This window comes from Cyanistes caeruleus, chromosome 2, assembly GCF_971803275.1.
Source record: "Cyanistes caeruleus chromosome 2, bCyaCae1.hap1.1, whole genome shotgun sequence".
In the NCBI taxonomy this organism is placed as follows: domain Eukaryota; kingdom Metazoa; phylum Chordata; class Aves; order Passeriformes; family Paridae; genus Cyanistes; species Cyanistes caeruleus.
In genome coordinates, this window is record NC_141702.1 from 61,673,063 (window position 1) to 61,700,314 (window position 27,252).

The 27,252-nt window shown below is 38.9% G+C and overlaps 1 protein-coding gene across 1 annotated transcript in view; it reads right to left on the bottom strand.

The window, feature by feature from the left end:
* AIG1 (androgen induced 1) overlaps positions 1 to 27,252 on the bottom strand; it is a 122,800-nt gene that overhangs the window by 82,102 nt on the left and 13,446 nt on the right. The window contains exon 2 of the mRNA XM_086869165.1: positions 3,783 to 3,938. Within this exon, the coding sequence (XP_086725291.1) occupies positions 3,783 to 3,938 (156 nt within the window). The remainder of the gene's footprint in view (positions 1 to 3,782; positions 3,939 to 27,252) is intronic.

Sequence of the window (27,252 nt, forward strand, 5' to 3'; positions counted from 1 at the left end):
TGGTATAAAATGTCTGTGGTATAGTTTGTGATTTTCTAGGCAGCAATCTCTCTTTTAATATGTAATAAGATCAGTTTTTGTTCTTCCTATTTTTATTAAACACTGTCTTAAACAACCAGAGATGCCTCTTTTATCTCTTCTTCCTTTTGTTCAGTACAAATTACAAGAAACATATTGATAAAACCATACACAGTTTACACAAAACACTAATTAACCACAGAAACTTGGCAACTTTATGACCTATGTCAAACAAATAGAAAAAAAAGTAGGGAGAAGCTAAACCACTGGTGTAATGTCTGACTTTTAAGCATGTCTCACATCACTCTAGGAGTGTAAATTACTCTCAATCTCTATCTCCTTTACAAGATAAAGGGATGGCAAGTCCAATTATAGATGAAAATTGGTAATGAACTTCTAAAATGCCTACGCAAGCAATTTTCTTCAGTGGATACTTCCTAATCTCTTGTGCATTTGAATAATATTGTAGGCTTACAACAAACTAAAAAGGGGCTAGGAATTGTTGCCCACAAACCTTTTGTGGCAGAAGGCTTTACTGCATAGAAAATTAATCTGTTGATTTTTGACTTGATTCGCTGAAGAGTCATATAAAAAGGAGCAACAATAGGTAAATAGTAGCCATTATGTCCTTAGAAGAGGTTCATGTTTGTTTATTTCTTAACTCTACTGTGAAATATAGGTTGGCAATTCAGTTTTATCAGAGCCTCTGAAGATAAAAAATGCATATCGCAACACTGGAGAGATGTGATTTGCTGCACAGATTTTTTTAAGTTTTAATTTGTTGTGAAGCCACAAAAGGAGATTATTTACCCTTGGGGTGTTCTTCCCCTCCTTTGGAAGGTGGGAAGAAGTTGGTGGACTTCTTAGCTGGTTTGTATGCAATAGTTTTTTAGGAAGTCTTAAAAATTAAGAACTTTTGTTACTTCTTTTATTTTCTCTCACATCATTGTTTAACTTGGGAGTGGAAACCCCCCTTTTCTCATCTGTTTTTCAGAACAAGTCATCTCAAGGGCTCCAGTAAGCAGGAAATACAGAAAAAAAGAAAAAGTGGTGAATTGCTATTGAAAAGCTGCAGCTATTAGGTTTTAAAATGTTCCCCTAGTATTTGCATTATTGCCTGAATATGCCCAGTGTAAAACACTGAGCAATAAAAATAATTTAGATGTTAAGGTAACTGACAAGCACTTAAGCATGACCACTACTGTTACATTAGAAACCCAACAAAGATTTCATTCGCATCTGCCCAATTTTTATGTGTGAAGGTTCCCTTGTGTCACTGCTGGAATGGACTGAGAAGCTCCACAGAGAGCTAGGTGGGTGAGTCTCAAGGAAAGAAAGTTTGCATTTCAAATTATTTTCTTTCTTTTTTTGTTTTCTTTTCTGGAGTGAGGAAGCTGTTAAAAGAATATGAGAAACAAGGGAACTTTTAACTTTTTTTCTGCAGGCACTCCAGTGTTTAATAACTTTCTTGTAACGAGAACCTCCATCATAGCAAAATTTCACTATTTTCTTCCACATAAATAGCTCTTCAGATGACAACATCTGAGTTAGATGTTTGCTACTTTTGGCCCTGCATTGTTTCTATCTGTAATCCCACTAAAGCAGAGCCTGCAGGACCTAGCAGTCTCTCAGGTACTGGCTTTGACAAGTGGTAGCTGCAGTGTGATGAGGACTGATGCTGGTGAGGATCAGGTTTCAGGAAGGAGCTGACACCCAGTGTAAAGTTATGAGGTGCTGCTGTTTGCCTCTCAGTAGCCAGGATAAGAAATAATAACAAAAACAACCTTTTTAGGATTTCTTTTTAAGATGTAAAGTGGTAAACAATTGTTCCCCCTCACCACAGAAAGGTCACACTTGGAAATGGAGCACATCTGTACAACGAGCATGGCCACCCCTTACTCTGTTTGTTTAAGACACAAGTTGTTCTTGTATGAAACCCTTGGGAAAGCAGCTATCTCCAGGTATTCGACATATCTCTGGGGAACTGCTAATTTGTAAATGTTGCAACAACAGCTGTAGCGCAGGCAGTGGCTAACTGGGATTCTTTGTGTACTGGTGGCAAGAAAAACATTGCCTGAAAAGAAATGTTCAGAATTGCCAAGACAAAGCGAAGCTGAAGTCTTCCGAGATCTTGAGAAGTTTCAAGGTCAGAAGGATTGCAGGAGATGAAGAGCACACAGACAACAGTATGGAGCTAAAACTGGCAGGAAGGAATCCCTGAATCCTGAGAGGTGTGAGAGAGCCAAGGAGGGTGTGCTTTGATGCGTGTGAAGGAGTACACCTCTAGAGTGAAAAAAAAACTTAAAATACTTAAACACAGACAAATAGTGTGAAGTTGTTCTTCTTTTTCATTTCTACTATCAACGCAATAGGAAAAGCATCTGTTGCTAATCAAAATCACAACTACTTCTAAGTCCCCGTCTTCCTTAAAAATACAAATGAAACATAAATCTCTGCACCCATAAAATGCATACTTGCAAACTTGTCTGTGCACAGATTTTCTACTAGCAGTATTAGCTGATCCAGACTCCTCTACCATTGCTGGAAAACTGCAGTCCACTACCCCAACATGAATTGTAGCAGCTCCCAAAAGGCAGGCCAGCAATTATAATAAGGGAAGGCTACCAGCTGGGTTTTTATTAAAGAAGTACATGCAGTGATTCACATATGCTTTGCCTTTTGTAACTTTGCAAAAGCATTCTGTATTTCTTCATGTATTGTGAAATTCCACATAAATGGTGAAATGAAATTCTAATGAAGCATCGCTGAATATATGAAATTATAAGTGATAGATTGATATGTTAGCTGTTGTTAACTCACAGAAAGTGATCAGCTGTTGTGAAAGTACAACTTTAAAGACCTCATACAGCTTTCTAATAGTCCATGCAAAAAAAATCTGCTTCTAGTGAATTTATTTTGAACTACTGTACAATGAACTAAGAAAAAGAGAATTAAAGTTTGATCCTGAATTATAATAAAAGAAATAACTTTAATAAAATGTTCACACATTTTTGCATTGCAATCTAAGCTTAGAACTAGACTAATATAGGTGACACTTCCATGAAAAAACTTGTAACATTTTGGATTTTTAGCGGTTTTATTAGCTATGTAAAGACATTGAGCACCTCTTGCCTTTGAAAGTGACGTGCAAAGTCCCAGCAGGGCAAGATCTGATCCAAAGAATAGTTTTCTTTTGAAAAAAGACACGTCAACCCCACATTTTTACATACCTTCTGTGTGCTTTTTAACATTACTAACAAAACACTTTTTTTTCTACCTCAATTATTCTGCCAGTTCTGAATCCCCTGTGGAATTAACAAGGAGCAACCTGGACTTCTGCTTCTCTTCTTGCCAATGTCAAAATGTCTTACAGCCCAAATTCCCTCATGTCATTATGGTGTAAAACATGCCACAGTCAGCACTTTCACTACTCTTGATGATGACATGTGGTGCAGAAAAAGTCTAAATTGAATCTCAAGATGCTGCTGGTACAACCCACATTTAAAATTACTTATACAATCAAGTTCCTATTGTAACGTTACTTTTTTTATAATGAATCAGAAATTGTTTCAGCAACACACTGTATATTCTTTTCCCTTACACCCGTGAAAAACAAGAGAGTAGTAAAATCATCTCTACCATTTTCCCCTTTCTGAATAGTCTTTTGTATAGCGATGGGGAAACCCCTTCAGGAAGAAAACATTCAGTAAGTAACATTGTTCACCCAGTTTGCTAAGCCATGCACAGATTAACACAGTACTTACCACTCCCACAGGGAAAGCTAGAACAGCCATCATCCAGTCACGGAGGGAAATGAGTTTTTTCAGCTGCCTCTCTTGCTCTTGACTGTCATTCCCTCTAGTGAGAAGACTGGACAGGTCAGTCAAGACACAAATCCCAAAGAAGACAGCCTGGATAACCTGCATGGAAGGGAGACACACTCTTGAGCACATCTTAATCTTTCTGTGTTCCTTCTCCCATTTCTTCTTCTTTTGAACAGAGAAGACCAGCCCTTTGGCAGAAAGCAGGTCAGATACAGGCATGCATGAGGAATATTGCCACAGAATTGACATGGAGAGTAGGAATACATCAGTCCCTTAAATATGTTCAGAGTTTGTTCACATAAAAGTCATGTGTGCTTCAAAGTCCTGCATGCACCTTGCTCCTCATCTACAGGGGGAATCAATGAGAGTGGAAGGACCATCCCAGAGGTGGCTTTCCACCCTCACCTCAGATACATGCCACCTGCTGGTGGTGAACTGAAGCCACCCCTTCCTGTGTCACTCCACACAGCTCATCTCCAAAGGAACTGCCTCTGAGGCAGAAAAGTGAGGAATGCTCCCTGTGAGAAGAAGGGAAAGAAACAGAAATGAGTGTTTCCTTCCCTTGTGACAGGAGGTCTCTCTTGGAGATTCTGCCTGCCCCAGACACTTCACCTAAAGGTGAAGGAAGTGCCTGAGACTTCCGGACAGACACAGTACGTGGCCCAGGCTTCAGCAAATCTATCTCTGTTTCTTCTCAGGCTGTGAATGACAGAACGAGAAAGCTGCAGGAAATATTCACTTTCTTTTCCTGATGGCACACTGTAATTTACCTAACTTTTCCTTTTTTGCATTTACGTATTTGTGTGCAATATAAGGTTATCTGTTATATTAAATCGTTAGTTTAATCACCTGAACCCACTGATTTGGTTCAAACCTGACTAAATCTTAATGTGATCACTGAGATTTTCTCCTTTAATTAGCTTAGTAAAACTGTAATAAGTTAGCTTAGGAATGCTCTTGCCTGAGGACTTGCACATCCTTTCTAGTACAGTTCAGAGGAAGTGCACACAGCTTGTTTACTCCCCAAGCTGGAAGCCCGGGTCACAAACCCACACACATCAGGTAATCTCAGGTAAAAAATTAACAAAATGTGGGCTTGGTTCCCAAATTACACAGTGATTTGACAAAAAACATGAACATATATATGCTTAGAATTCATGCATGTTTTTCAAAGCAAGCATGCAATCCTAGTTTAGAAGTCTTACTGTAAACGTAAGTGTTCCACTGACTGGGAGACTCTGACCAAGCAGAAAACTATTCATAAGAAATAAGAATAGCATATACCCAGATGCTGCAAAATACAATTTATTATCTGCATACATCTTTGCAGAATTTACACTACAATAAGGCAGACAGGCAGGCAGGAAGGAAGGATGGAAGGAGAGAAATACCAAACAGATGTTGGCTACTAGGAAGAAATCCAGAGATGTGTAATGATTGGATGGATTAAAGTACACTTCCTTCCTCAACAATCCTTATATGACCCAAACACTTGTAAATTCTGGCTGTAAAGCTGTGAATGACAAACATTCAAATGGCCCCTGGATCTGCTTGCAATTCTGTTGCCATTTCTCTCTCCAGGCTGCAGCTACATAGAATTTGCTTGATAAATAGATGAAGCAACATTACAAAACATTTCCTAAAGCCGTGAGATGTGACAGACTATTAATGCTAGAGCTGTATATTGCACTAGAAAAAGGTATTACTATTTCAAATTACTGCTTGGAAAAGTTACAATCTTCTACATACTTTTTGAAAAGCCTTTTAAATGTAAGTTGGGGCTTCTTGGAGCTGCTAAGAACTCCTAATGCACTTTTTCATATTATTTGTTTGAAACAAGCACTTAGTAGAAAAAAATCTTTCCATAGTCAGCCCTGTTTTCCACCAAACAGATGGCCTATTTGGAGAACTGAAATAGAAGAACTAATTATGCATTTGCTTGACTTATGAGGAGATATGATACCATCTACTATTCACTCAAGAGTGTGAATGCCAAACGAGACAGAGCTGGGGAAAAAAGTATACCTAACAGTAATGATATCAATCTGGGTGTTAAAAAGTTTAGGCTGAGTACCAGGAAATATTTCCTAACAGTGAGCTCTGTCAGACCATTAAATAGTTTCTCAGAGGAAGTGGTGGAAGCCTCATGGCTTGAGTCACTCAAACCGATATTGGACAAAACACTCAATAATGTACTGCAGGGAACCGTATTATGCTGGCAGGGCTTGGAAGAGTGACTAATGGATTGTTTGCAGCTCTAACTACAATTCCCTGAAATGGTCCCTCTCCAAAGAAACATAGACTCAAACAATCACACGCCTACTTTCCAAGGGAATTGAGACTGTACATCCACTAATCAATCACAAACTGAGCAACTTCTCTCCCTATTATCCTGTTATGAACACAGAGCTTCAAGAGAAAATGTAATGATATCATTGGGAATAAGTGAAAACTCCTAGAGGAAAATACCCAAAGATTTCAGAGGGTAGGAATGAAGCAGACTACTCTACAAAAACATTAGCAAATAAAAATCCATATAGGAAAGAGAAAATTACATCTTTATTGAGAACATTCAGAGGCAATTGAAAAAATTTTACAGTGTTCAGGAAAGAACAACTTATTCATACAAATAACGTACATACATTCACTCCATTCATTCTGCTTCCTTTCCTGTCTAGAATGCACAAGAAAATTCTTCTGACACTTATCAACACTTAGGATTAGAGTTAGGACCTCCAGAGCTGCATGAATCTCAGCAGCATTAATTGAACAGAATCAGTAATGATTTACATCCTTCGTGGGTCTGGCATAGGAAAAGCACAGCATGCAGCTACTGGTGGTTTTTAGTATGAAATAAATTCTTCTAGTCCATGCTCCTTGGTGTGAATGCTGTCTAACAGATGTGGAAAGATCACAGCAAGGAAACAGAAACTCCCTCTAAACAATGTTCTTCAGATGCCCTGGTGTTACCTCAGATTTAGGAACACATTTTCAAAAGAGAGATCCTATTTTGAAAATTTGCAAGTGCTAAATCCATACATGAAACATCCTCAAGCTGCTGAACAGCTGACTTTTTTTCCCCTCAGAAATGTAAGCAAGAAGAGCATTTCAGAGGAAATACTCTTCAGTTTTGCCTCTAACTAGAGCTTGAAGGAAAACAGTGATTTAGAAAATGACAAATTTAACAGAAAACAGACACAGCTTCCCTATACCATGTAACAATATAGATAGATAATACAGGTAGTATAGAGAGAATCACAAACTTATAAGCAGTGTATGCCATCCCAAGAAAATAACTGAACAGGTATAAAATACTGCTGTTCCTTATCCTCCTAGAAGCGTAAAGGGGCTACTGCCATTAGAGTTGATACCACAGTATCTTTAAACTGTGATAACACAATGAAAAATAATAACAGTGGGCATCTAAAGGATGTTAGTAAACAAAACTTAGACCAGTAAAAACACTTGTTAAGTTACTGCAGAAGAAAAACAGCTATAAACAAGCTATAAGATGAAACCAAGTAGCACAGAAACCTTCTCAAACAGGGAGATGTGTTGAATTGCATAGAATGAACTAATTGTATGTGTCTGTCTACTAGCAGAAAATAAAGACTTGCTTCAGTAGGACAGATTTTTCACAAGGTGCTCATTTCAGGACAGCAACTAATGACCTTCTCGTACTCCCCCTAAATTGACTTCTCAAGAGTCAAACAGAAAACCTATTTCCTCATAAATCCTTGTCCAGGGCACGGAGACTCCCTTCTCCCCCCATGCCATGAAACTCCATGGTGTGGACAAGATCTCTTGAGGTCATGAAAATTCTGTTACTAGTCTTACCAGAAAGAAAAGGCAGAAAATCCACCCTTAAATTAATTGAATCTACAATTTAATTCTCTTTCAAGTTCAGTCTCAGAAGCAACTCCTTAGAGCTCAGGGCAGGAGAACTAGAAAAGTCTCTGCAAGCACTAATACTTTTCAAGGGTAATTTTCCTTCTACCTACCTGTGATTATGAAAAATCACTGTCCTCAAGTTATCATTTTCGACATTAACACCACTTACGTCATGTGGCTCTCTATGAAATAAGGCATCAGTCTGGGCTGGCAAATAGGCAGAACCACCAGAATAAAACATGGGAGTGACACTCACAAAATCCACAAGAAATAACAAAAAAGCACTAAGTAACCAAACATAACCCACATGATATGATGACTAATTCACAGAAGGGTGTCAGGGAGGCCTCACCAATCCCTGGGGGCAGGGAGAGGCAGGGGGTAGTCAGGGCACATCCCCAGCCAGGAGCAGAGCAGCCAGTGGCACGGGGCCAGTCCCAACCTCAGGGCATCAGGCACCTCCCTGGGGACAGGCCACCACCTCGCAGGTGGGAGGACAGACTTAACCTGACCCATCAAATCATTCAGGCTTAAGACACATGTCGTATTTCCCCGAGAAGACGCAAGTTTAGTTCTACCAGCATGCAAAATCAAGTTGCTGAAAGTTGTAATTTCTCTCGTATTTTTCAATCTGCCACAGAAAGAACATGGCTCGATTCTCCTCTTCAAACAATGGAAAATTATTCATAACCTTGGAGTATCTATTACTGCTCACCATCACCTTAGCTTTAATTTCTACAGCCTCTGGACATCATTACTTGCTGTAACAAATGAACTATGCTTCAGCAGTTAAAATAACTGTTTCAAGTGGTGTTGTGTTTTGGGGTGTTTGCAGGCATCCTGTAACAACATGTATCCTGTACAGCCTGCATCTTGTAACAACAGCTCTGTTATCTGTAGTTGCAACATAGAGAAGTCCAGGTTAGAAGGAGAATGAAAAGGTATTTTTAATAGAAAATGATTTGAATGAAGTAATGGGTTGTAGCTGCTTAATAAATGTGTTACTGTTCTTGATTGCATGGAACTAGTGAATCTTCTTGCCCATTGTCATTCCATCAATACTCGTAGACACACTGCTTTATTCTCGTCGCTTCTCCTCTCCTCGCTGTATCTTTGTAAGTTATGATAGCAAGCAGAAGCTGGACAACATGTAATCAAGTGCTAAATCTTTGTATCACAGAAGCTACAGACTTAAGAAAAAGGCAGATCTTTGTGTCTACAGACAAATGAAAGAGACACATAAAGAAAAAAATGCAAGAACAAAGAGCCTTTTAAATATTAAAACACAGTGTAATATACCTAACCACTAAACCTACAATTAATTAAGGTGCAAGAACCATGAAAAAACACTGGGTGCTACTCAGAATTTCTGTGCAAGTTAAAAAGAAAACTACTCGTATTTCAAGGATCAGAAGTAAAAAAGAAGCATCACCCCAGAAGATTCATTGACAGTAAACGGAGGCAAACAGGCAAAGCTCATATTGCATCTTCTTCCACACCAGCTGCAAGTGCTGTGGTTGTTTTAGGTTGCTTTGTTTCTTAAGCAAGTTCCAACATTACAGGGCCACTTCAGTACAGAAAAGGATGAACCCCTGGCTCTTCAAAAGCCAGTAGTCTCAGAAAATAAATACATCATATAGAGAAGAAAAGTAACAGACGCAGCAAGGAAAACAGAATAAGCCAAATGAATAACTAACACAAATGCCATCTATTTTACTTTGAGTTGTTTACTGGTTACGAATCTTGAAATAAGTATTTCTCCTATCCCTCCTTTCTCTTTTACTTACATAATTTAGAACTAAAAACTACACTAAACACTAAAAACATGACACTTCTAGCAGACGAGACATTAGAATCTCAGTAACTGGATAGAGGGACACCCTTATAAATGTCCAGCACTGTCCTCATCCAAGCTAATGACTCATGTCTCCCTTTGCAGCCTTCAGTGGGGGGACAGCTTTTCCATCCAGCATGTTGCACACAAAGACTAGTCCTCAGTAGAAAACTTAACTTCATTTTCATCATTTGGTCATATGATATGAATCAGTTTATAAAACATGCTTAATCCCTTAGCATATGATGCAAGTTCAGGGACTCCTTTAAATATAATCCTTTACATTCTACATAACCTCCTGTGCTCCCTTTCTTTGAAGCCCACCAGCATTGTCCAAATATAACCAAAGAGATGGTTTTAAACCACTGAGATTTTATAGATACACAAAATAATTAAATCTACTATGAAATGAATATGCATGAAAGAAAAAATGGTTTGATTTGAGTCTAGTTTTTATAGGTACTACACTGTTCAATTCCCAGTGCTTAACCACCTATTATGAAGGTGTGGAATGGAGACTAAGCTGTGTAAGATCACAAGATCTTATGTTTCCATGACAAGAGATGACTTTTAAAATTATGCCTGTTGGAATATGAGGTGCGTTTTAATCTGGACTGTTGCAGTCTGCAACCTCAGGATCTCGTCCAGGGAAGCAGCAGGATTCTGGGGACCAGCATGGAACACCAATGAGACGGGCCTTTGTTCATGAAACCATTTATTCAGCATGGGAACAAACTAAGATCCAGAACAGAGAGCCCCAAACAAAGGCAGGGCAGGGGTTTTTGAGGGACAGAACTCTTGAGGGCCTCCATCCTTGAGGGTGGAGTTCAGGGTCAGGGATCACTAGAAACACAGCAAGGGAGAAACCCCCAGGGACTCAAACCCAATCAGAACTCCTGGGCCGTACTTCACAAGGGGTTTGGGGTGGGAAAATGCTTACCTAAAAGTAACTCTTTGTCTGCCCGAGGCACGTCATAACACTGGACAAACAAAAAAGCAACTCAACAGGCTCTTCCTTTGTCTTGTCATCTTCCTTCCACTTAACCCAGGAAAACCCCTTACTCTGTTACTCTTACTGGAAAGGTTAAGCCTCAGACCATTCTGTCTTAGCATGATTCTTGACTGTCTCATAAAGTTTTCCAAAAATATGTCCTTGGAGAGGCAATGTTTTTGTGCTAACATAGTTTTAAAAGCAATTTTCATAGTACTTTAAGTACTTCTGCATGGACAATATTCCTTACTATAGCAAACTAAACTGAAATTTGGTAGGCTAACAAAAAATATTTGGAAAGCTTTATTCTTTGACTTCTACATAAGCATCTTTATTCTTTTTACATGGGCACAATACCCCAGTAAGAAAAAAAAAAAAATTATAGTGGACAACTGAGGAATTAATTTTAAAGTGCTACTCTATCTCAGCTGAGCTGCATAGATGACATTTCTAACATGATCTCAGCATGACAGAGTGTATGCCATCTGGCTCAGAAGTGCTAACAGCCTGGAATCCACCACCACGTATCAAATGAAGAGATGGAATGGACAAATATACAATATACTAAAGAAATATGAATAAAAATTTGAACAGATGCTGAGAAAGTACTACATTTTCTCAAATCTTTTTCAATTATATCAGCTATGTCATTCCAACATCATGTCAGTCTTCTTCTTGGATGTTCATGTATCTTACTTTGGTTATGGCTAATACAGTCAAAAGAAGCATGAAGCTCATTGTTGCAGTAATTAAGAAATCATTATTCTATTTTTATCTTTATATTTTTAATTGCTTTGATTAAACTCATTTTCTAATAATCCCCATCTTCTTCCTTGCTCTCTTATATTGTGTATAGAAAAGCTGCCATTACTACTTATTGTATCCTGCTTATAAGACAGTGTAATTTCATTAAATTTATATAATCCATTCAGCGAACATGTATAATACAGTTTATTCAGAATAGATTATGATTTTATTAAGTTATATAGTTTATGTTTTTCTTCAGTAAAGATTAATCTTATTAGGATTATACACTGCTTAGAAGGTTATGTCATTATTTTGGCTTAAATGATAATTTTACACATTTCAGCATGACTGTTACACTCTCTGCAGCAGCGCCCTTGTAGTCAAGGCAGGGAAAGCAGCTCTCTAGACAACGTTTGGGATAGCTAGCTAAGAAGGTAAGACTTGTTCTACAGCTGTCTGTGCTAAAATGAGCTTTAGGATAGGGTTTCCCATGGCTGGAAAGCCCCTAGCAGTTTGTAAATTAATTACCCCAAAAAAGAAACTACATTATATTAAGTGCAAAACTTTATTAAAAAAAACAAACCCACGTTTTTCTTAAAACCCCAGAAACTTCTGCATTGCACCAACTTTTTCATGTTTAGAAATACAGTCTGAATACCACTACAGAGAAGCAATTTTGACTGATCAAAGAGTAACCAATTTTGCTTTTAATTTCTTCCCTTCTTAATGAATAAGGTAATAGCTGCCTTCTAAATTGCTGAATTTAGATAAGGCCATTACAAATGTATCGCAGCAACATGGGGACAGAGTTGGAAATGCAAATGAGTAAGTCACTACAATCTTCTGAGACACTGCAACCTCAGTGCTGCCCTACTATGGCTTAGGAAATAAAAGGTTTTAAAGTTCTGTTTCCTGAGCACTGTGAAAATAGTAATGAATGACTCCACACACCAGTCCAGAAAGACAGGCTTTTACGTGATAAGCATCTAAGTTGGGCAATTCTCCTTCTCTCCAGGGAAGGTAAGGGAAGGAGACACTGAGGGCTTTATCCCACTTCGTCATTCGTCCAACAACACACAAATAAGTCAGTTGCAAACCCATATTGTGAAAAACAGCTGAAATTTATGATCAGGCTCATCTTCAGCTTTTGCTTAAAGTTTTCTTCCTTTCTGCACTGCTGCAGCAGCTGAAGTATAATTTATGACAGATAGGTAAAGTATATTCATAAAGAAAGTTATTACTAAGATAAGGATTTTCTGTAATTTAGACCACAGCAAAGGATGCTGCTATTCAAGCTCCACTTGAAAAAAAGACAGGACATAATTTTGCACATTAATTATAAAGCCCATGGTTCAATGAAAGGTGATCTAATGTGTTACACTGTACTCATAAACAGGACTATTCTTTACATAACACTTCAAGCAAGAGGCTGTTCTAAAGAGCTGCATTTCGGGAGAAAAAAAAAATCTCATTATCTCACATCTCTAAAGAAACCATGGGAAAACCCCTGATATAAACTAACTGCATTTAAATTAAAAATACAAGCAGGGGTTAAGCGTTCACTAGGTGTGTGGCATTCCAACCACAGATGATAACACTTTCCTGCTTTCATTGTCTTTCTTGTGAATCAGTCTCAGAGGAAATGAAGGATTTTTTTCCTGATTGTTGTTGGTGAAAGCAAATAAACTGGCCAATGCAGCAAGGCAGCAGGGCACCCCAGGGATGAACTCAGGTGTCCTGACCCCTAGGCAGTTCTCCAGGCATTGTATCAAGGTTATTTGCCATGCACCTACACTCACTCTTATAGAAACCGCCATTTCCAATGCACACACATTTCACTCCCTCCAAATGCAGCCACACTACTTTTAGTGTAAATCCAAATATTACTCCACTTATGCAGTTCACAGTGATCCGAGTTTTCAAAGACCTTCTTTAGTGTACTGTGTTTTTAATAGTTAGATACTATAATTCTGACCAGCTGATCTATTTCTGTCAACAAACTAGAGTTACCAAGGTCTCCAATACCTTTGGAGATCTTGTCCATTATACCACTCCCACCTTCACTGTTCTTACATCATATTTCATACAGCAAATTTGATTTTGAACAACACTAGTAGTGAATATATATTTTTAATTTCCCCCCTTGTTTTGCTCTGTATGAGTAAGTTTGATGTGCTGCAATTTCAAAGGGGTGTACACTTGGCTCCTCAGAATCCCTGTAGAACAGGTCACTGAAGAAGCACAACCACCTCATCTGCTACCTGGAGGCTCACTCTTTCTTACTCTAACCAACTTTATCCATTTATTGTGTTTCCAAACTTTCAGACATATCTGTTTACTGCAATTCTGGCTTACTCACTACATTTCATTTGCAAAAGAAAAAGAAGATTAACTATATGGAAGTTTAAATTTACATCCCCTTACGTATTAGGGGAAGCCACTTTATGACAACTACCTGGTGTCACACCAGGTTCCAAACCCATGAGATTTAAATATTCTCCATCAGCAGTGAACATATTTTTTAGTCAGAAAGCACTACAAGTTCAATAATAGGCTGCTCTTTCTTCTCGAAGAAACAGAAGGCTCCAACACCCGTTATAGTAGGTAAGAGAGTAGCAAATCACTGCAGTAAAGAGACCTTTGCTGAAATGTAGTTCTGGTGACAGTGTGCATAATGTTTTTGATTTTCCATGGCAGGAAAGGCACTTTGTGGTAGCTTGTAAACATGGCAGCCTGGTATGGAAAAAAAAAATGTATCTGTGTCTACCAAAGAACACAGCCTGCTAGTCAACTGAGCAGGACACACCAGGAAATGCCCAAGCATCAAGTGGCCTCTGCAAAACCTCTCGGTCCTCCCAACCCTCCTGCCTCCATGCAGCAGGTGGGTACATGCACGTGCACTCTCAATTAACACCCTAGCTGTAATTGTAACGCAGATGGGGACAAGGGCTGTGCCCCTGCACATGCTGTGTGTGCTGAGTCAGCCATAGGAACTCCCTGGGCAGTCCCGGGAACTCCCTAGCTAGTTTCTGTACAGATGAGATAATTGATTGATAGCTACTGGAACCCGCCCCGGGCAGTCCCAGCTCCACCAGAGGTCTGAGGAATCGATAAAAGAACTCCACAGGCAGTCCCAGTTCATGTTAATAAGATAATCAACTGCATGTCAGGGACTGGGGAGGCAGGGAGTTCCCAGCAGTCCTGGGAACAGCCCAGCTGGATCCTGCTTTGCTCATATGAAGTAAATGGTAAACTAACGGACACCATTTATCTATTGAGATAGGTGTGTCATTGAACCAGACAACTTTTTGCACACAGATGAGATGATTTTTAACTAGAAACTCATCATGCATACACCGGAGTGTTGACAAGGAACTTCAGGTCAGCTGGAGAAAACCAGAGGTTGGGGGGGTTCTCATCCAAACGAGGTGAAATTGCTGCTACAGGGTACTTGTGATGATCCTATCATCACCTGGTGAGAAACTGACCTTACTGTCACAACGGTGACAGCAGCAACAAAAGATTGTTAACACACAAACCAAAGTGTGTGTAACAGGAACCAGAACAGTCTCTTAAGAAAATGAGTCTACCACCATATAAACTAGCCACAATGAAATGCCACACAGATTTAAAACATTATCCTAGACTTTAAGAATATTAGTCCAAGTAAATGTATCTGATGTCGTTGTCTGATTTTATGTAAGGTACCTCTAATTCCCACTTGCAGAATTCATACTCATTTCCCAAAACACTTGGTAAATAAATACTTTCTAGTATTTCGCCCTGTTCTTCACAATACAAAAAAAAAGCTGGTTACTCAGATAATGTTTATAAATGTTGGAGGTTTCTAGGCCATGCCCATTTGTTCATAATCTGGCAGCAGCCTATTGCAACACCATGCCCAGACTCCCCTGCAATAGAAGAAGAACCTCTCCAGTCCAGACCACTTGTAACCACTCAACATGAAACTTCACACCAGAGTCCCTGAGCAGAGCTGCTGAGCAGCCCCTATCAGTATCCCCATCTTGAGACATTCAGTTCTGATTTACAGTGAGACTGGGTCAACCTCTAGCTTTGAATCAGGCAAGAATCCTGGCTCAGAGATACGTTACAAAGTTTACTTGACACAGTCTGACCAGGGCATTGGACTCTTCCACTCCCATGTCATGAAATCAAGGCAAACTACTCAATGCAGAGCTGAGCTGAGTCCACCTGGACTTCGAGCACCACCACAAGGGGCTGTTCTATTTACACTGAGGAAAGCTGGGTTTGGATTATGCCTGTACCCACCAGGAGGTTCAGGTGCAACACTGCACAGGGTTTTTAGATACCTGGCTAAAGTGGAAACACAGCTCTCACACAACTAATTTCTAAGGAGCAGACCTTAAAGTGAGATGAAATTAAAGAAAAATGAACTGGATATAATAGGGTAAAGAAGTGTGTCTGAAATCCAAACCTCTCCTGCAAGGTACATACATGCAGAATTTAAGTGACCTCAGTCAATTTCTTGTGTGAGATGAGCACTCACAGCTTGAAGCCCAAGAAGAAGGGCTTTAAGAGTCCAGTGTTTAACTTTTGGGACTGCTTATTGTAACATATGGTAGAAGAAAACACAATTTCTTGTCTTTCTTTTTATATCAGAATATATTACTTGCTAACATGTGCACCTTCTACACCCATTTCAACCCAAACTGAACTTAAAAAATAATTCCTGTCTTCAACAAAATATATATTACTGACAATGTCAAAGGGTATTATGCCCACCTTTCCAGATAAATTGTGCTAGTGTAGGAGAGAGCATACAGATGTCTTCGGAACTTATACTGAGGTTCCAGCCCTTTGCCTGTATTTCACCATAAAAACTATCTGCTAAAATACTTTATCTGGAGCAAGAAATAGGAATCAGAAACAAGGACTGCTTCCTCCTGTTCAATCCTTCACACAACACGCAAACTGGACAGCCACTATTCTAAGTACGGCTCTTCATGAACGCTCTGTCTACCACATTGCCACTAAAATAATTGTTTTCTTGGTGCAAAAACCAATATATTTTACAAGTCTCACTGTAGAGCTCATAAATATCACATTTCTTCATGCATTACTGAAACCTCAAGGAAAACACATGCTGGAGATGTTTTTCAAGTTCCAGTTAACTCAATCAGTTTACTTTGTTCTTCCCACTCCACTGAAGGGAAGAAGCATGTGTGAACTCTGGCCATATCCAAAGTTTGCTGTCAAGATCAGCCATTTTACTTCTTCATTTCTATTTATAAATACAGTTAGGTATTACAAGAGCCAGACTGTTTAGCCATGAAGACTGTCAAAATAGATAATGCATTGTGTCTCACTGAATTACAAACTGGCTGGGTGCCTAGCCTGTTGACTGCAAAAGTCCACTCCATTACAGCTCCAGCAATGTCTTCCATCTACTTCAAAAAGGTTTTTAAAAGCAGACAACTGTGAAATGACTATATGGATCATACAAATTATATTTTTTACTCCTTCCATTGGTTACCAGCAATTACTGGTTACTAGTTCTGATGCCAACTCAGGAAGAGTAATACTTTACCAGAAAATCTAACTGATGACCTTCAGTCTAATGAGATACCACTCAGCAGTGATCTCCCACAGTATCCACACAGATGTGTATTAACTTACTCTGCTGGAACTAGTGCTCTGATAAATTGTTTTCCTTATGTGTTTAGGGAGCGCATGTGCAGCCACAGTGTGATCAAAATTAGTATTACATTAGTATTAAAATTAGTATTAAATTTCAAAGTGAAGTAGCAGTTACAGTACGGTGATAGTTGTTACAAGAGCCATGAAATTTTATTTGAGTCACTGCAGGCATTGCTTGTATCTGCTTCCAAAATATCCAAAATAGGTAACTGAAAAACAAAGGTAATAATACCTACAAGTATAGCAAATTGAATATAGGTAGGCAAACATCTTCTTTTGAGTAGAAAACATTGAAACAAAACAGTAACCCAGAAAATGCACGTTGACTCCAAGTTAGAAAACCACAGCTTGTCTTTATATGAAATAGTATTATCTTTCAGAGGAAAATACAATTTAAATACTGGTTTGATTTATAAAATGCTTGACATCCAATCATCAACTTGCATACATGCAGTGAAGTAAAAGCACATTGTGCTTCCCTGCAAAGGGTTTTCTTTTCAAGAAGCAGGGTTTATCCAGCTATGAACATAGTCAAAACATGTACTTCATCTAAAAGCAAAACATGATATAGTATTCCAATAAAGTAGCATTATAATTAATATAAAACTACTACTTCAGGAATTTCCTGTCTATAATTATACCTGTATCAATGCCAAGATCAGCACAATAATCCACAGTCAATTTGAAAAATAAGCACAAAAAAATCTACAGCAGACATAGTCATATTTTAACCAAGTGTTTATTTACCTTGTATAGTAAAATGATAACTATCATATCAGGATGCTCATAGTTTAAATGTATTTACCTTAAAAAAAAATAATCAATCTGCATATCACAGTATCACCATGGCATTATAATTGCTTCTCTGCAGACATTTTCTTACCCTTGTTTTTTGTCATTACCACTTCCCAGGTTTTCAGACTGAAGATGGAGAAAGTATTAGAGGGACTCTTGCCCCTCTAAACAACTCAAGAAATCAGAGAAGGAATCTGAAAGGATCTCATGTACTTCAGTTCTAGGTTTACTTTCCCTTAATAGTACTCAATCAATTAGAAATTATTTTGCTGCTAAATACAGAGACAGACAGCTTCAGATAGGACTTTCTCTTTGGCACTATCAGACCGTTATCATCTTTTGAAGAAACCTGAAACTGATCAAAGAGATGATCTGTTTATTTCTTATCCATCTCTTATTTAAATTATTCTAAATGTCATATGTAAAGGGTGCTTTACATGGAACTGTCATAAACCAGCCTAAATGGTATCAATGCACATTACTCAGCAGCATAAATTGCCTGCATATTGTAATATTTATATTGAGCTATGATTGTTTTAAAACCAACAGAAAATCATGAAGCAGAGACCAATAAATTCTTAACTATCTATAATAAAATCTCAAAAACAATGAAGTCTGCTTCCCTGATTTTAATTTCTATACTCTTATTAATGGTAATCTTTTTAAAGAACTAATGAAAGAAATTTTTCATATATGTTTTTCATAGGTCATCATATTTATTTAGATCAAAAAGAGAAGTAAGATTTACAACAGAGATCTTCCCTATAAGTGGCTGTTTCATAAGAAGGCAAAATAGTACATCTGTTAACTTCACTGTTGCATAATAGCACAGGAGGAGCAACTAAGAGCAAAGCAGACAAATCCACAGCAATTTACTGTTTTGTAACCCAAACCAGCACTTTAAATTCAGCTTGAAAAAAAATACAGGAAACACTACTGTAGCTGGGAAAAAACAAAACAAAAAAAAAAAGGCAATTTCCTTGTCATAAGATATACTTAGCAAGCAGACTGCTACGTTTTGCACAACTTGCCATTTTTGGTTGAAGCCTCTGGTGAAGAAAACTGCAGAGAAATAAGGCCTAAGGCATTGATGCCATGTGAGCATTACAAAAATGTCACACTGAACACAACTGCCTAGTCAGCCACAGGCAGAAAAAAGGACTCCAGAGTTCTGGAAGGTACCCAGATTCATAAGGGCCAAAACCAAGCAACAAAATGGCAAACAGTTCCCCTAAAAAATGAAATCTTAGTTTTTGCTATACTCCTTATTTTTTATTATACTAGAAAATGGTGACTAAAATGTTGCATTTATTTTATTTCTGTTAGATAAGTATCATGACTGGTGATAGGATGGAACATGCTAAAATATCTCCAAGCAGAATTCTGACAGTTCTGAACTAAATAAATGATCTTGAGATGTGTTGTGAATGCAAAGAAAAGCTTAAAACAACACATTATGTATTAAAATGACATACTAAAAAACAGTATGTTTTCTGTAGTAAGTAAAACCAGATTTGGTGTTTCTTTTCACCATGCTCCACAAGGTTTTAGAGGTAGTAGATATCCTCCCACACCTCATTGTTATTCGCAGGTGAGTAGGAGGAAAACCAGTTTTCCTACTTTCTAACTCCCAGCTGGTTTCTTACTGAATTGATTTCTCCTCATTCTGTGTGAATGAAATAATTACTGAACTAACTTAATGAATAACAAAAAATACTTTCTCTGCATCTGCAGAGGAGAGCAGTGGTGTCAAAAAAGCAATTAATACTGAAGGAAACGCTAACTCTGGTGCCTAAATAGTTCTGTGGCGTGGTTCCTGTCAAAAACTTTAATAGCACAGTCTCCATCTAGATTTAACAAGAACAATTGAAAAATCTGGATGTGTAATACAGGCTAATAAAAGTACCTGAAAATATGCTGTTCTGGGATACATGATGGATTATGAGTGTGTTACACTATCACACATCCAGCATACAGGATTATCACCAGTGAGATTCTTAGCAGACAATGTGATTGAGCAGCTCTGTACAACACAACAGAAAGAGATGTGTAAGGAAGAGTGGAGGTTTCCAATTTATCTGTCAGAACTCAGGTGGAAAAAGTCCTAGGAAACCTGGGTCAGTGTTGAGCAGTGTTGATCTGACTAAGGAATTGGACTAGATGACCTCATGGCTTACCTTCCAACTTGAGTGATCCCATGATTACATTAAACTGGGACTTCTTGTAAGGAAAGTGTTTAGTTGCATCAAGGATTGTGAAATATCTTCATTAGTTGCAAAATTCACCTATATCTTGACTCCAGCTGATCACAAAATTTTAATCACTTCTATTCTCACAATTTACTGAAGGACTTTGCCTATGGTCGTTATAGGTTTAAGCTTCATATGAGGATTGTGGTGAACAGACACTGCTTCAAAAGTGCTTGGTTTTATTTAAGTGTCTCTCTGCTTCTAAGAGTTCAGACATGTTACTCAGAGGGGAAAAAAAGGAGTCGGGGGACATAGACCAGCTGAAGATTTGAGTGTAAAATTGTATACTAGCCTATCACTAATAGATACTCAGTAGCACCCAGCTGCTATTTTATATGCTTATATAGAAACAATCAAAAAAATTCAAATCCTATCCAGGTTGTCATCCATGTAAGCCTGGAAATCATTCTGCAATTGCAACATCTGCACTTGACAGGTTCAACTCACCCATTAGAATAAAGAAGAGTTATCTTGGGCATGTTTAGTCATGCACCTTACTGATTCTTTTATTGCCATTTTCTGTCTAAACAGGTCAGGAAGTTTTTACATACACACATACCAGAACTACCTTTTAAGTCCTTAGTGACTGTTCTGTTTCTATCTCCATGAAACCGAAAGACATTGAAACAAATAGCTTTGTCTTTTCTATGTAATTTTACAGTCCACTGTTTTTCAGTCATACAAAGAATTCTTACTCATACCATGTCAAACTTGTAGTTCACATTAAAGGGATGCTACCCATTCTTTGGTGAGTTCCTCATTATGGAATTTTTTCCTGGATTTACCTTGCTGGTGTCAGCAGCAAAATAACACCAATTCAGCTTTTAACCAAGATGCATAATGCTGATTAAAAAATTATCATTTCAGTATCAGCCAGGCAAGCTGCATATGAAATGCAGCACTAACATAATTTCTTGAAAAATTTTATTTAAGTTTTGCAGGTAGTTTTCCAACAGCTAATGGTACGTTATGAAAGGGCTTATCAACTGGGAGAATAATTTAAGGATTTGAATTCCCATAAGTGGTTGTTCATATCTGCGCACAATACAGACAAGTCAATAACAAACTAGGATGAAATTCTCTTTTCACTTAGTCGAGTCTTCTATTAATTAAAATGTAAGAGGCAAGATACAGATGCAACTGAAGTTATTTTCTCTGTTGCTGGCAACAACTGAACCCAAAACTTCAGTTTGTCTTGGGATATTGGAGCCTTCCAGTTTATTACCTTACAAGTACACTCCTCAAAAGGAGTCTGCCATTCCTCACCATTGGTCTTGAAAACTAGAGCTAGAACCCTGAACCTTCATGACTATTTAGGGCACCATAATTACATTTATTTCAGCCTGCAGAGATAAATTCAGCTAAAAGAGAAAAAGAACGAAGAGACTGTGGTAGGATGACTATTGCTCCCTTTCCCCTTACAAGTTCAGTTCTATGTAGCCTACATATACTCCACATACAAGATTCAGCCATTCTCATTACATATCCTGGGGGGTGCCTTTCTCCTTTATTTGGCCCTGTAGTACACCTTGAATGGATCTTGCATGTCTGCAGTGTTTTCTGAGCTTTCTATTTGTGCTGTATATGATGGGATAAATTTCCTTCATAGTAGCTAATATGGGACTATGTTTTAGATTAGTGCTGAAAAGTGTTGAAAATAGATGTTTAAATTATTGCTGAGCAGTGCTTGCACCAAGTCCAGCCTTCATCTGCCTCTCACACTGCCCCAACAGTGAGGAAGCTGGGGGTGAACAAGAAGTTGAGAGGAGACACAGCTGGGACAGCTGATCCCAAGAGACCAAAGGGATATTCCATAGCATATGGTATCATGTTCCTTATATAAAGCAGAGGGAAAAAGAAGGAAGAGGGCGATGTTTGGAGTGATGGCATCTGTCTTCCCAAGTAACTGTGATGTGTAATGGAGCCCTGCTTTCCTGAAGATGGCTGAACACCTGCCTGCCCAGGCAAAGTGGCAAACTCCTTGTCTTGCTTTGCTTGTGTGCATGGCTTTTGCTTTTCCTATTGAACTGACTTTACCTCAACCCACAGGTTTTCTCACTTTTACTCTCCTGATTCTCACCCCCATCCCACCACAGGAGGCTGAGCGAGGGCTGTGTGGAGCTCTGTTGCCGGCCGGGGTTAAATCATGACAGTACTCCACTACTGCTGGTGGTTACTGCACTTTAACTGCAGCAAAGTTTCTGGAAAAAACCCTCATTTTTCTTAGCATTTGGAGCATGAAAGCACAGAAGAAGTCTACATGAAGGACTTTCAGATAAGCTGCACTGAAGGACCATAACCGACTCCTCTACATACTGTCCAATAAAGTTAGGCTGCTGGTTTGTTTTTCTTTTATTAATTTTTTCCTTGATGTTCAGAACATTTGATAAAATATCCTACATATTAAGGTAATAAATATTCTCTAATGTAGTTTAAAAATACTGTATTACTGATTTATTTGAAGCAACTGCAAAGAAAAATTACAGCTGGTATTTCAGAAGAGTCTCTACAACCATTTAACATTTACAGGTGGGACCTTAAAAGAAACTGAAAAGGAAACCTACTAGAATTCATAGCTCAAGGTACAAAGCAGTGGAAAATCATATTTTACCTGAAGACATCATCCAGGGAAGTAACAAAAGCTACTTTTATTGTTATTTTTATAGATAAACTGAAGCCCAGAGAATTTACTCCCTGTGACAACATCTTAAGGTTCAGGACATTCTGGAAGAAGACAGTCAAAACTCCTGACTAAGCACAACTCATTAAATAATCCTTTTGACCTTGACAGAAGTCAGTTGGCAGAAATTCTTCAGGATTTGATTATCTCCCTCTCCTACAGACATCTTTTGAATGCTCATACTTAAATATAGACATGCACACTTCCAAATAAACACCACTTACATCTGTCTCTTGCTGATAAAGCAATGCCCATATGATAATTCTATCATGGAAAAAAAAATATTTTCAGTTACAGATCTTGACAAGGAGTGCAACAATTAAAATTCAGTTTGCCTGTTTACCAGATTTAACATGTCTTTCTAAATGTCTTTCATGGAAGAAAGAAAATCAGAGCAAGGCTGGACTAAGGCTGTGTCTTGAACCTTCAATCTCCTCTATGTTGACATACAAAGTGAAGACAAGATGTGAGCACTACCAGATGATAACAATGTGTACTTGCATTACTAAGATGCAGCAATGTAAATGGCAATACAAGGTGCAAGTAATAGGCCTTAAAACTGGATGAAGAATGCACAGAAATTCAAGCAGTAAAAAAGTTACATCCTCATTCGGAGAAGAGTAGAACAGTAATAAAACAAGCCTAATTTTCAAAGTAAAATTGTTAGAAGCAAATCTGGACTATGATTAATAGAATAGAAACACCTAAAATTCTTTTGCTGCCATGATTGTTTACTACTAATTAAGCAGATAATTTTTTCACACTCCATTTGCAGCAACATCTTCTGTTTGAAGTGTTGTGAAGATGTTGTGTTTGTCCAACACAAACACTTGTAAATTTCACTTTTTGATGGTTCTACACTTTGATCAATTCAGTGCCTTTCACGACTTCAAGAAACCTAGATTTTAGAGATTTATGCAATTTCCTGAGAACTGGCCATATGAAATATTTGATGACCTCTAACTTTGTTTCTTTACACTGTTGCCCATGTCACAGTTGAGGTGAGAAAAATAAAGCTGTGGAAAAGTCGTATCAAGGACAAACACCAATATTGCTTTCTTTTGTGGCTGTGGTTCTTTGTGAAATAATTGGACATACCTCATGAACGGCAAAGGTCTGAAGCACAGTTTGTTCACACACCCACAAGAAAATGAAGAGGTAAGGAAGGACGCTTATAATAGAAGTCTGATAGCTTAAAGTTCAAATTGGATCAATGACTTGGGATGTAGACTTTCAACTGATAAAAATCTGGAGGTCATTGTCATATGATTACAGATTAAAATGGCAGCCACTCTCAAGAACAGGTGTATCTGGAAGCCATCTACTACACTAACTGGCATTCCGCAGAGGCTTACTCCTTATCTGAGTGTAAGAGCAAAGCTTCTTAGGACAGCACGGGACAAACCAAGCACTAGCACAAAGTAAAACACCTGACAGTAAAACTGACTCTCTGATTATAGAAGTTGTTAGGGTTCATGCCTTCTTGATATTCTCCTAATAGAAAACTTTAGATCTTAAGACTTTGTTTTTAGATGATTTACTTTAATTAAGTCAAAGAGTTTTTTAGGCCACATAACTCAGAGATACTGGGGAATTATTCAGAAAATACTGATTTCAGGCTCTGAGATGGGAATGCAGAAAATATATACATAATAAAACATGGTTGGAAAACATTCTTGTGAGAAAAAGAGGAAAACATGAGCCCTTATTCTTCCCACAGAAAAGTGTTAATTAATGAGATGACTGAAAACCGTAAACAAAAAACTAAAGAAAACATAAAACCCAAAGGAGGTTGTGAATTAACTTGACACTATCCACTTCATAAATGCAATACTTTTTGTTGTGTATGGCACATTCTCCTCTTTTACAATCATAAGTATATATAAGTACATATACCTATAGTCTCTCTTACGAATCACTAAACCTTTTGACTAGGGTTGGCATTGCCTTTTGTCCTGAAAAGAGGGGGTGCACTCCACAGCTATAAAAGCTGGATGTCCTCACAGGCTGCCCCAGCTCAGCACCACAAGTTGCCTTTCCAAGCAGGGAGAGGAAGACAGGCACCCAGGAACCAAGCAGCAGGCTGTCTGTAGGCAAGGCTTGGCTGGGAGGCCTCAGCAATCTGTCCCTGACTGCCCTTGTTTCCCCATGAGGAAGAGGGTGACCAGGTCTCACCTGCAGCCACCCCTGAGCATCACTGCCAGCCAGTGACTACAGCAGCAACAAAACACGGCCCCAACACCCAAATGCCAGTCATACACAGACTTAACCCTTACATAACCACGGACTATGAAATACACAAATAAATAATGGCACATGCAAAGTTCAAGGTCAGAAACGCTGCCAGGACAATGCATTCTTCTCCAAAGCACACACACAGTTGCCTCAGCCAAGCTTTCAAGATGGATCCTTCAGGAAGAAGGGCCCAGTTCAGGAAATCAGGGACTTGATCCATGAGGATCCAGGACTGTCAAAATATGCATATGTCTTTGCAATCTCTTTCACGACAGATCACTGATCCTTTATGAATTTTCAAACAAATAATGAATATTGGGGAAAAAAATTGTCCAGCACAGGGAAGCAATAATCCACGGACATGAAACACATTCCGCATTTTTCTCCTCATTCAACTCTGCAGCTACAAGAAGACAGTAGCACAGTAAACAAGCCTCCTCCTCCTCCTCAACACACTTCAACTCATTCTTCCCACACACAGCTGCCACTATCATGCATATTTCAAAGCCTCCATCTGGGCTTGACAACTGTACCTTCCTTTCTTCCAGCCAACAGAAATACACGTCCTACTCAAACAGGCATGGATGATACTGCGCTGTTTATTTCAAAAAATAAGCTGTTCCACAAGTAGGTCATGTGGGTGGAAGCCTCCATGCTAACCTATATGTTCACCGTACAGGTTAGAGCTACCCTACATTCATTTTTCCCTCTTTCCAGCTAGAAATTATCTTCAGGCAGCATGTGAGGATCCATGGTACTTGTCCAGGCTGCTGAATGCCTGGTTCTTCTGCATAAACACCTACTGTTCACACAGGGATTAACTTCACAGTATACACCCAGCAGGTTCAACATTTCCCAGAGATTCTTCATTTATGCCACATATGCTACACAGTGCAGGTACACCTCCTTCTGTCCAGAAATATGTCCATAATTCCAACAGCTGTTGTAGACTGGGGATGTCCTGAACTCAGCATGCACACAGGCAGATCTCCGGTCTATGGCCTCGTCTTCTTTTTCTTAAGGTCAACTTGCCCTGCTGGAGCTATGCCTCTTGAAGTGCTGCTGCAGCAATCACCCACTCTGCACCCACAGCAGCAGCCTACGTTCTACCACTTAAATAGCTGCGTCTCTTCCTTCCTCCCTCATCAGCAGTCTGTACTCAGATCACCCTTCCTGTACCATCAAATGCACTCGCCTACATCCAGCATGTAAACACACACCCTGCCTCTCCCCACCTCTTGTTCTGCAGTGGCTGGGTAGGCATAGGCTGAGAGCAGTGCCTCATGCAACACCAGGAAGGGCCAAAGCTACCCCAGGCTGTGGCTGTTATCTTGGACAGCAGAAGAAGGTGATGCTGGAGTGGAGTTAGGCTGCTCCTGCTCCACCGAGGGGGAAGCACCTGGGTTCATTCACACATGGTGGCAATGTCCACACATTTACCATATCTCTGTGAATAGCAGCAGTGGCGAGTCACCAGGTGAGACAAGGCAGACTGGAGGTGATGCTTAACAGACCAGGCAGAGCAGGTTGAATAACCAGCCTCACCTCCAGCTCCACCCCACAAAAAGCCCCAAAGGTTGGCTGAATAGGAGTAATCTGCGGGTAGCCTCTGGCCCACATCACCTCCTGAACCACCTGAGATTAACAATGTTTTACATACAGATTACACAACTAAGGTAATTCCTAAAGGATTTTAATGATTATACATCCAGCCAATTTCAGTGTTGTCTGCTGTGTTTGCATTTGGTTCAAATCACACTTCTCTGCAGAGACGTGAGGCTTAGTTAGCAAATATTTCTTAAGAGCTTTGAGATCCTGTAATAAAAGGTACAAAGGCACTACAAAGGAATTTTAGTGAGACGCTATCAGAAGATGTTTATTTTTTTCAGATCTCTATCTGTGTGTGTACTGCTTCTTTCTTGGAATAAGGAGAACAAAGGAGATGGTACACTTGTAAGCATCCCTAAAGAGAACAGACAAGATTGACTATTTAGAATGGTCAATCAGCTGCTAATACTATTTTACCTATGCTTTCTTTTGGGAAGACCACCAAGGAGAAAAACTGCAAAGCAAACTCCAGTGGAAAGATACTTTCCACCCAGCATACTCATTCATTTTAGGTCATATGGAAAAAGATATGACCTAGATCTTCTGCCACTCTGCAGGCACTACCTATCTTCCTACTTTAACAGCATTTCCAGCAAACTGAGATATGGCCTTAATTTTCCTTAAGCTGATCATACAGGTTTAAAATTTTTTCTTTGATATTTATCATAGTGCTTCAGAGGTCACCCAGGCGTTTTATGCAG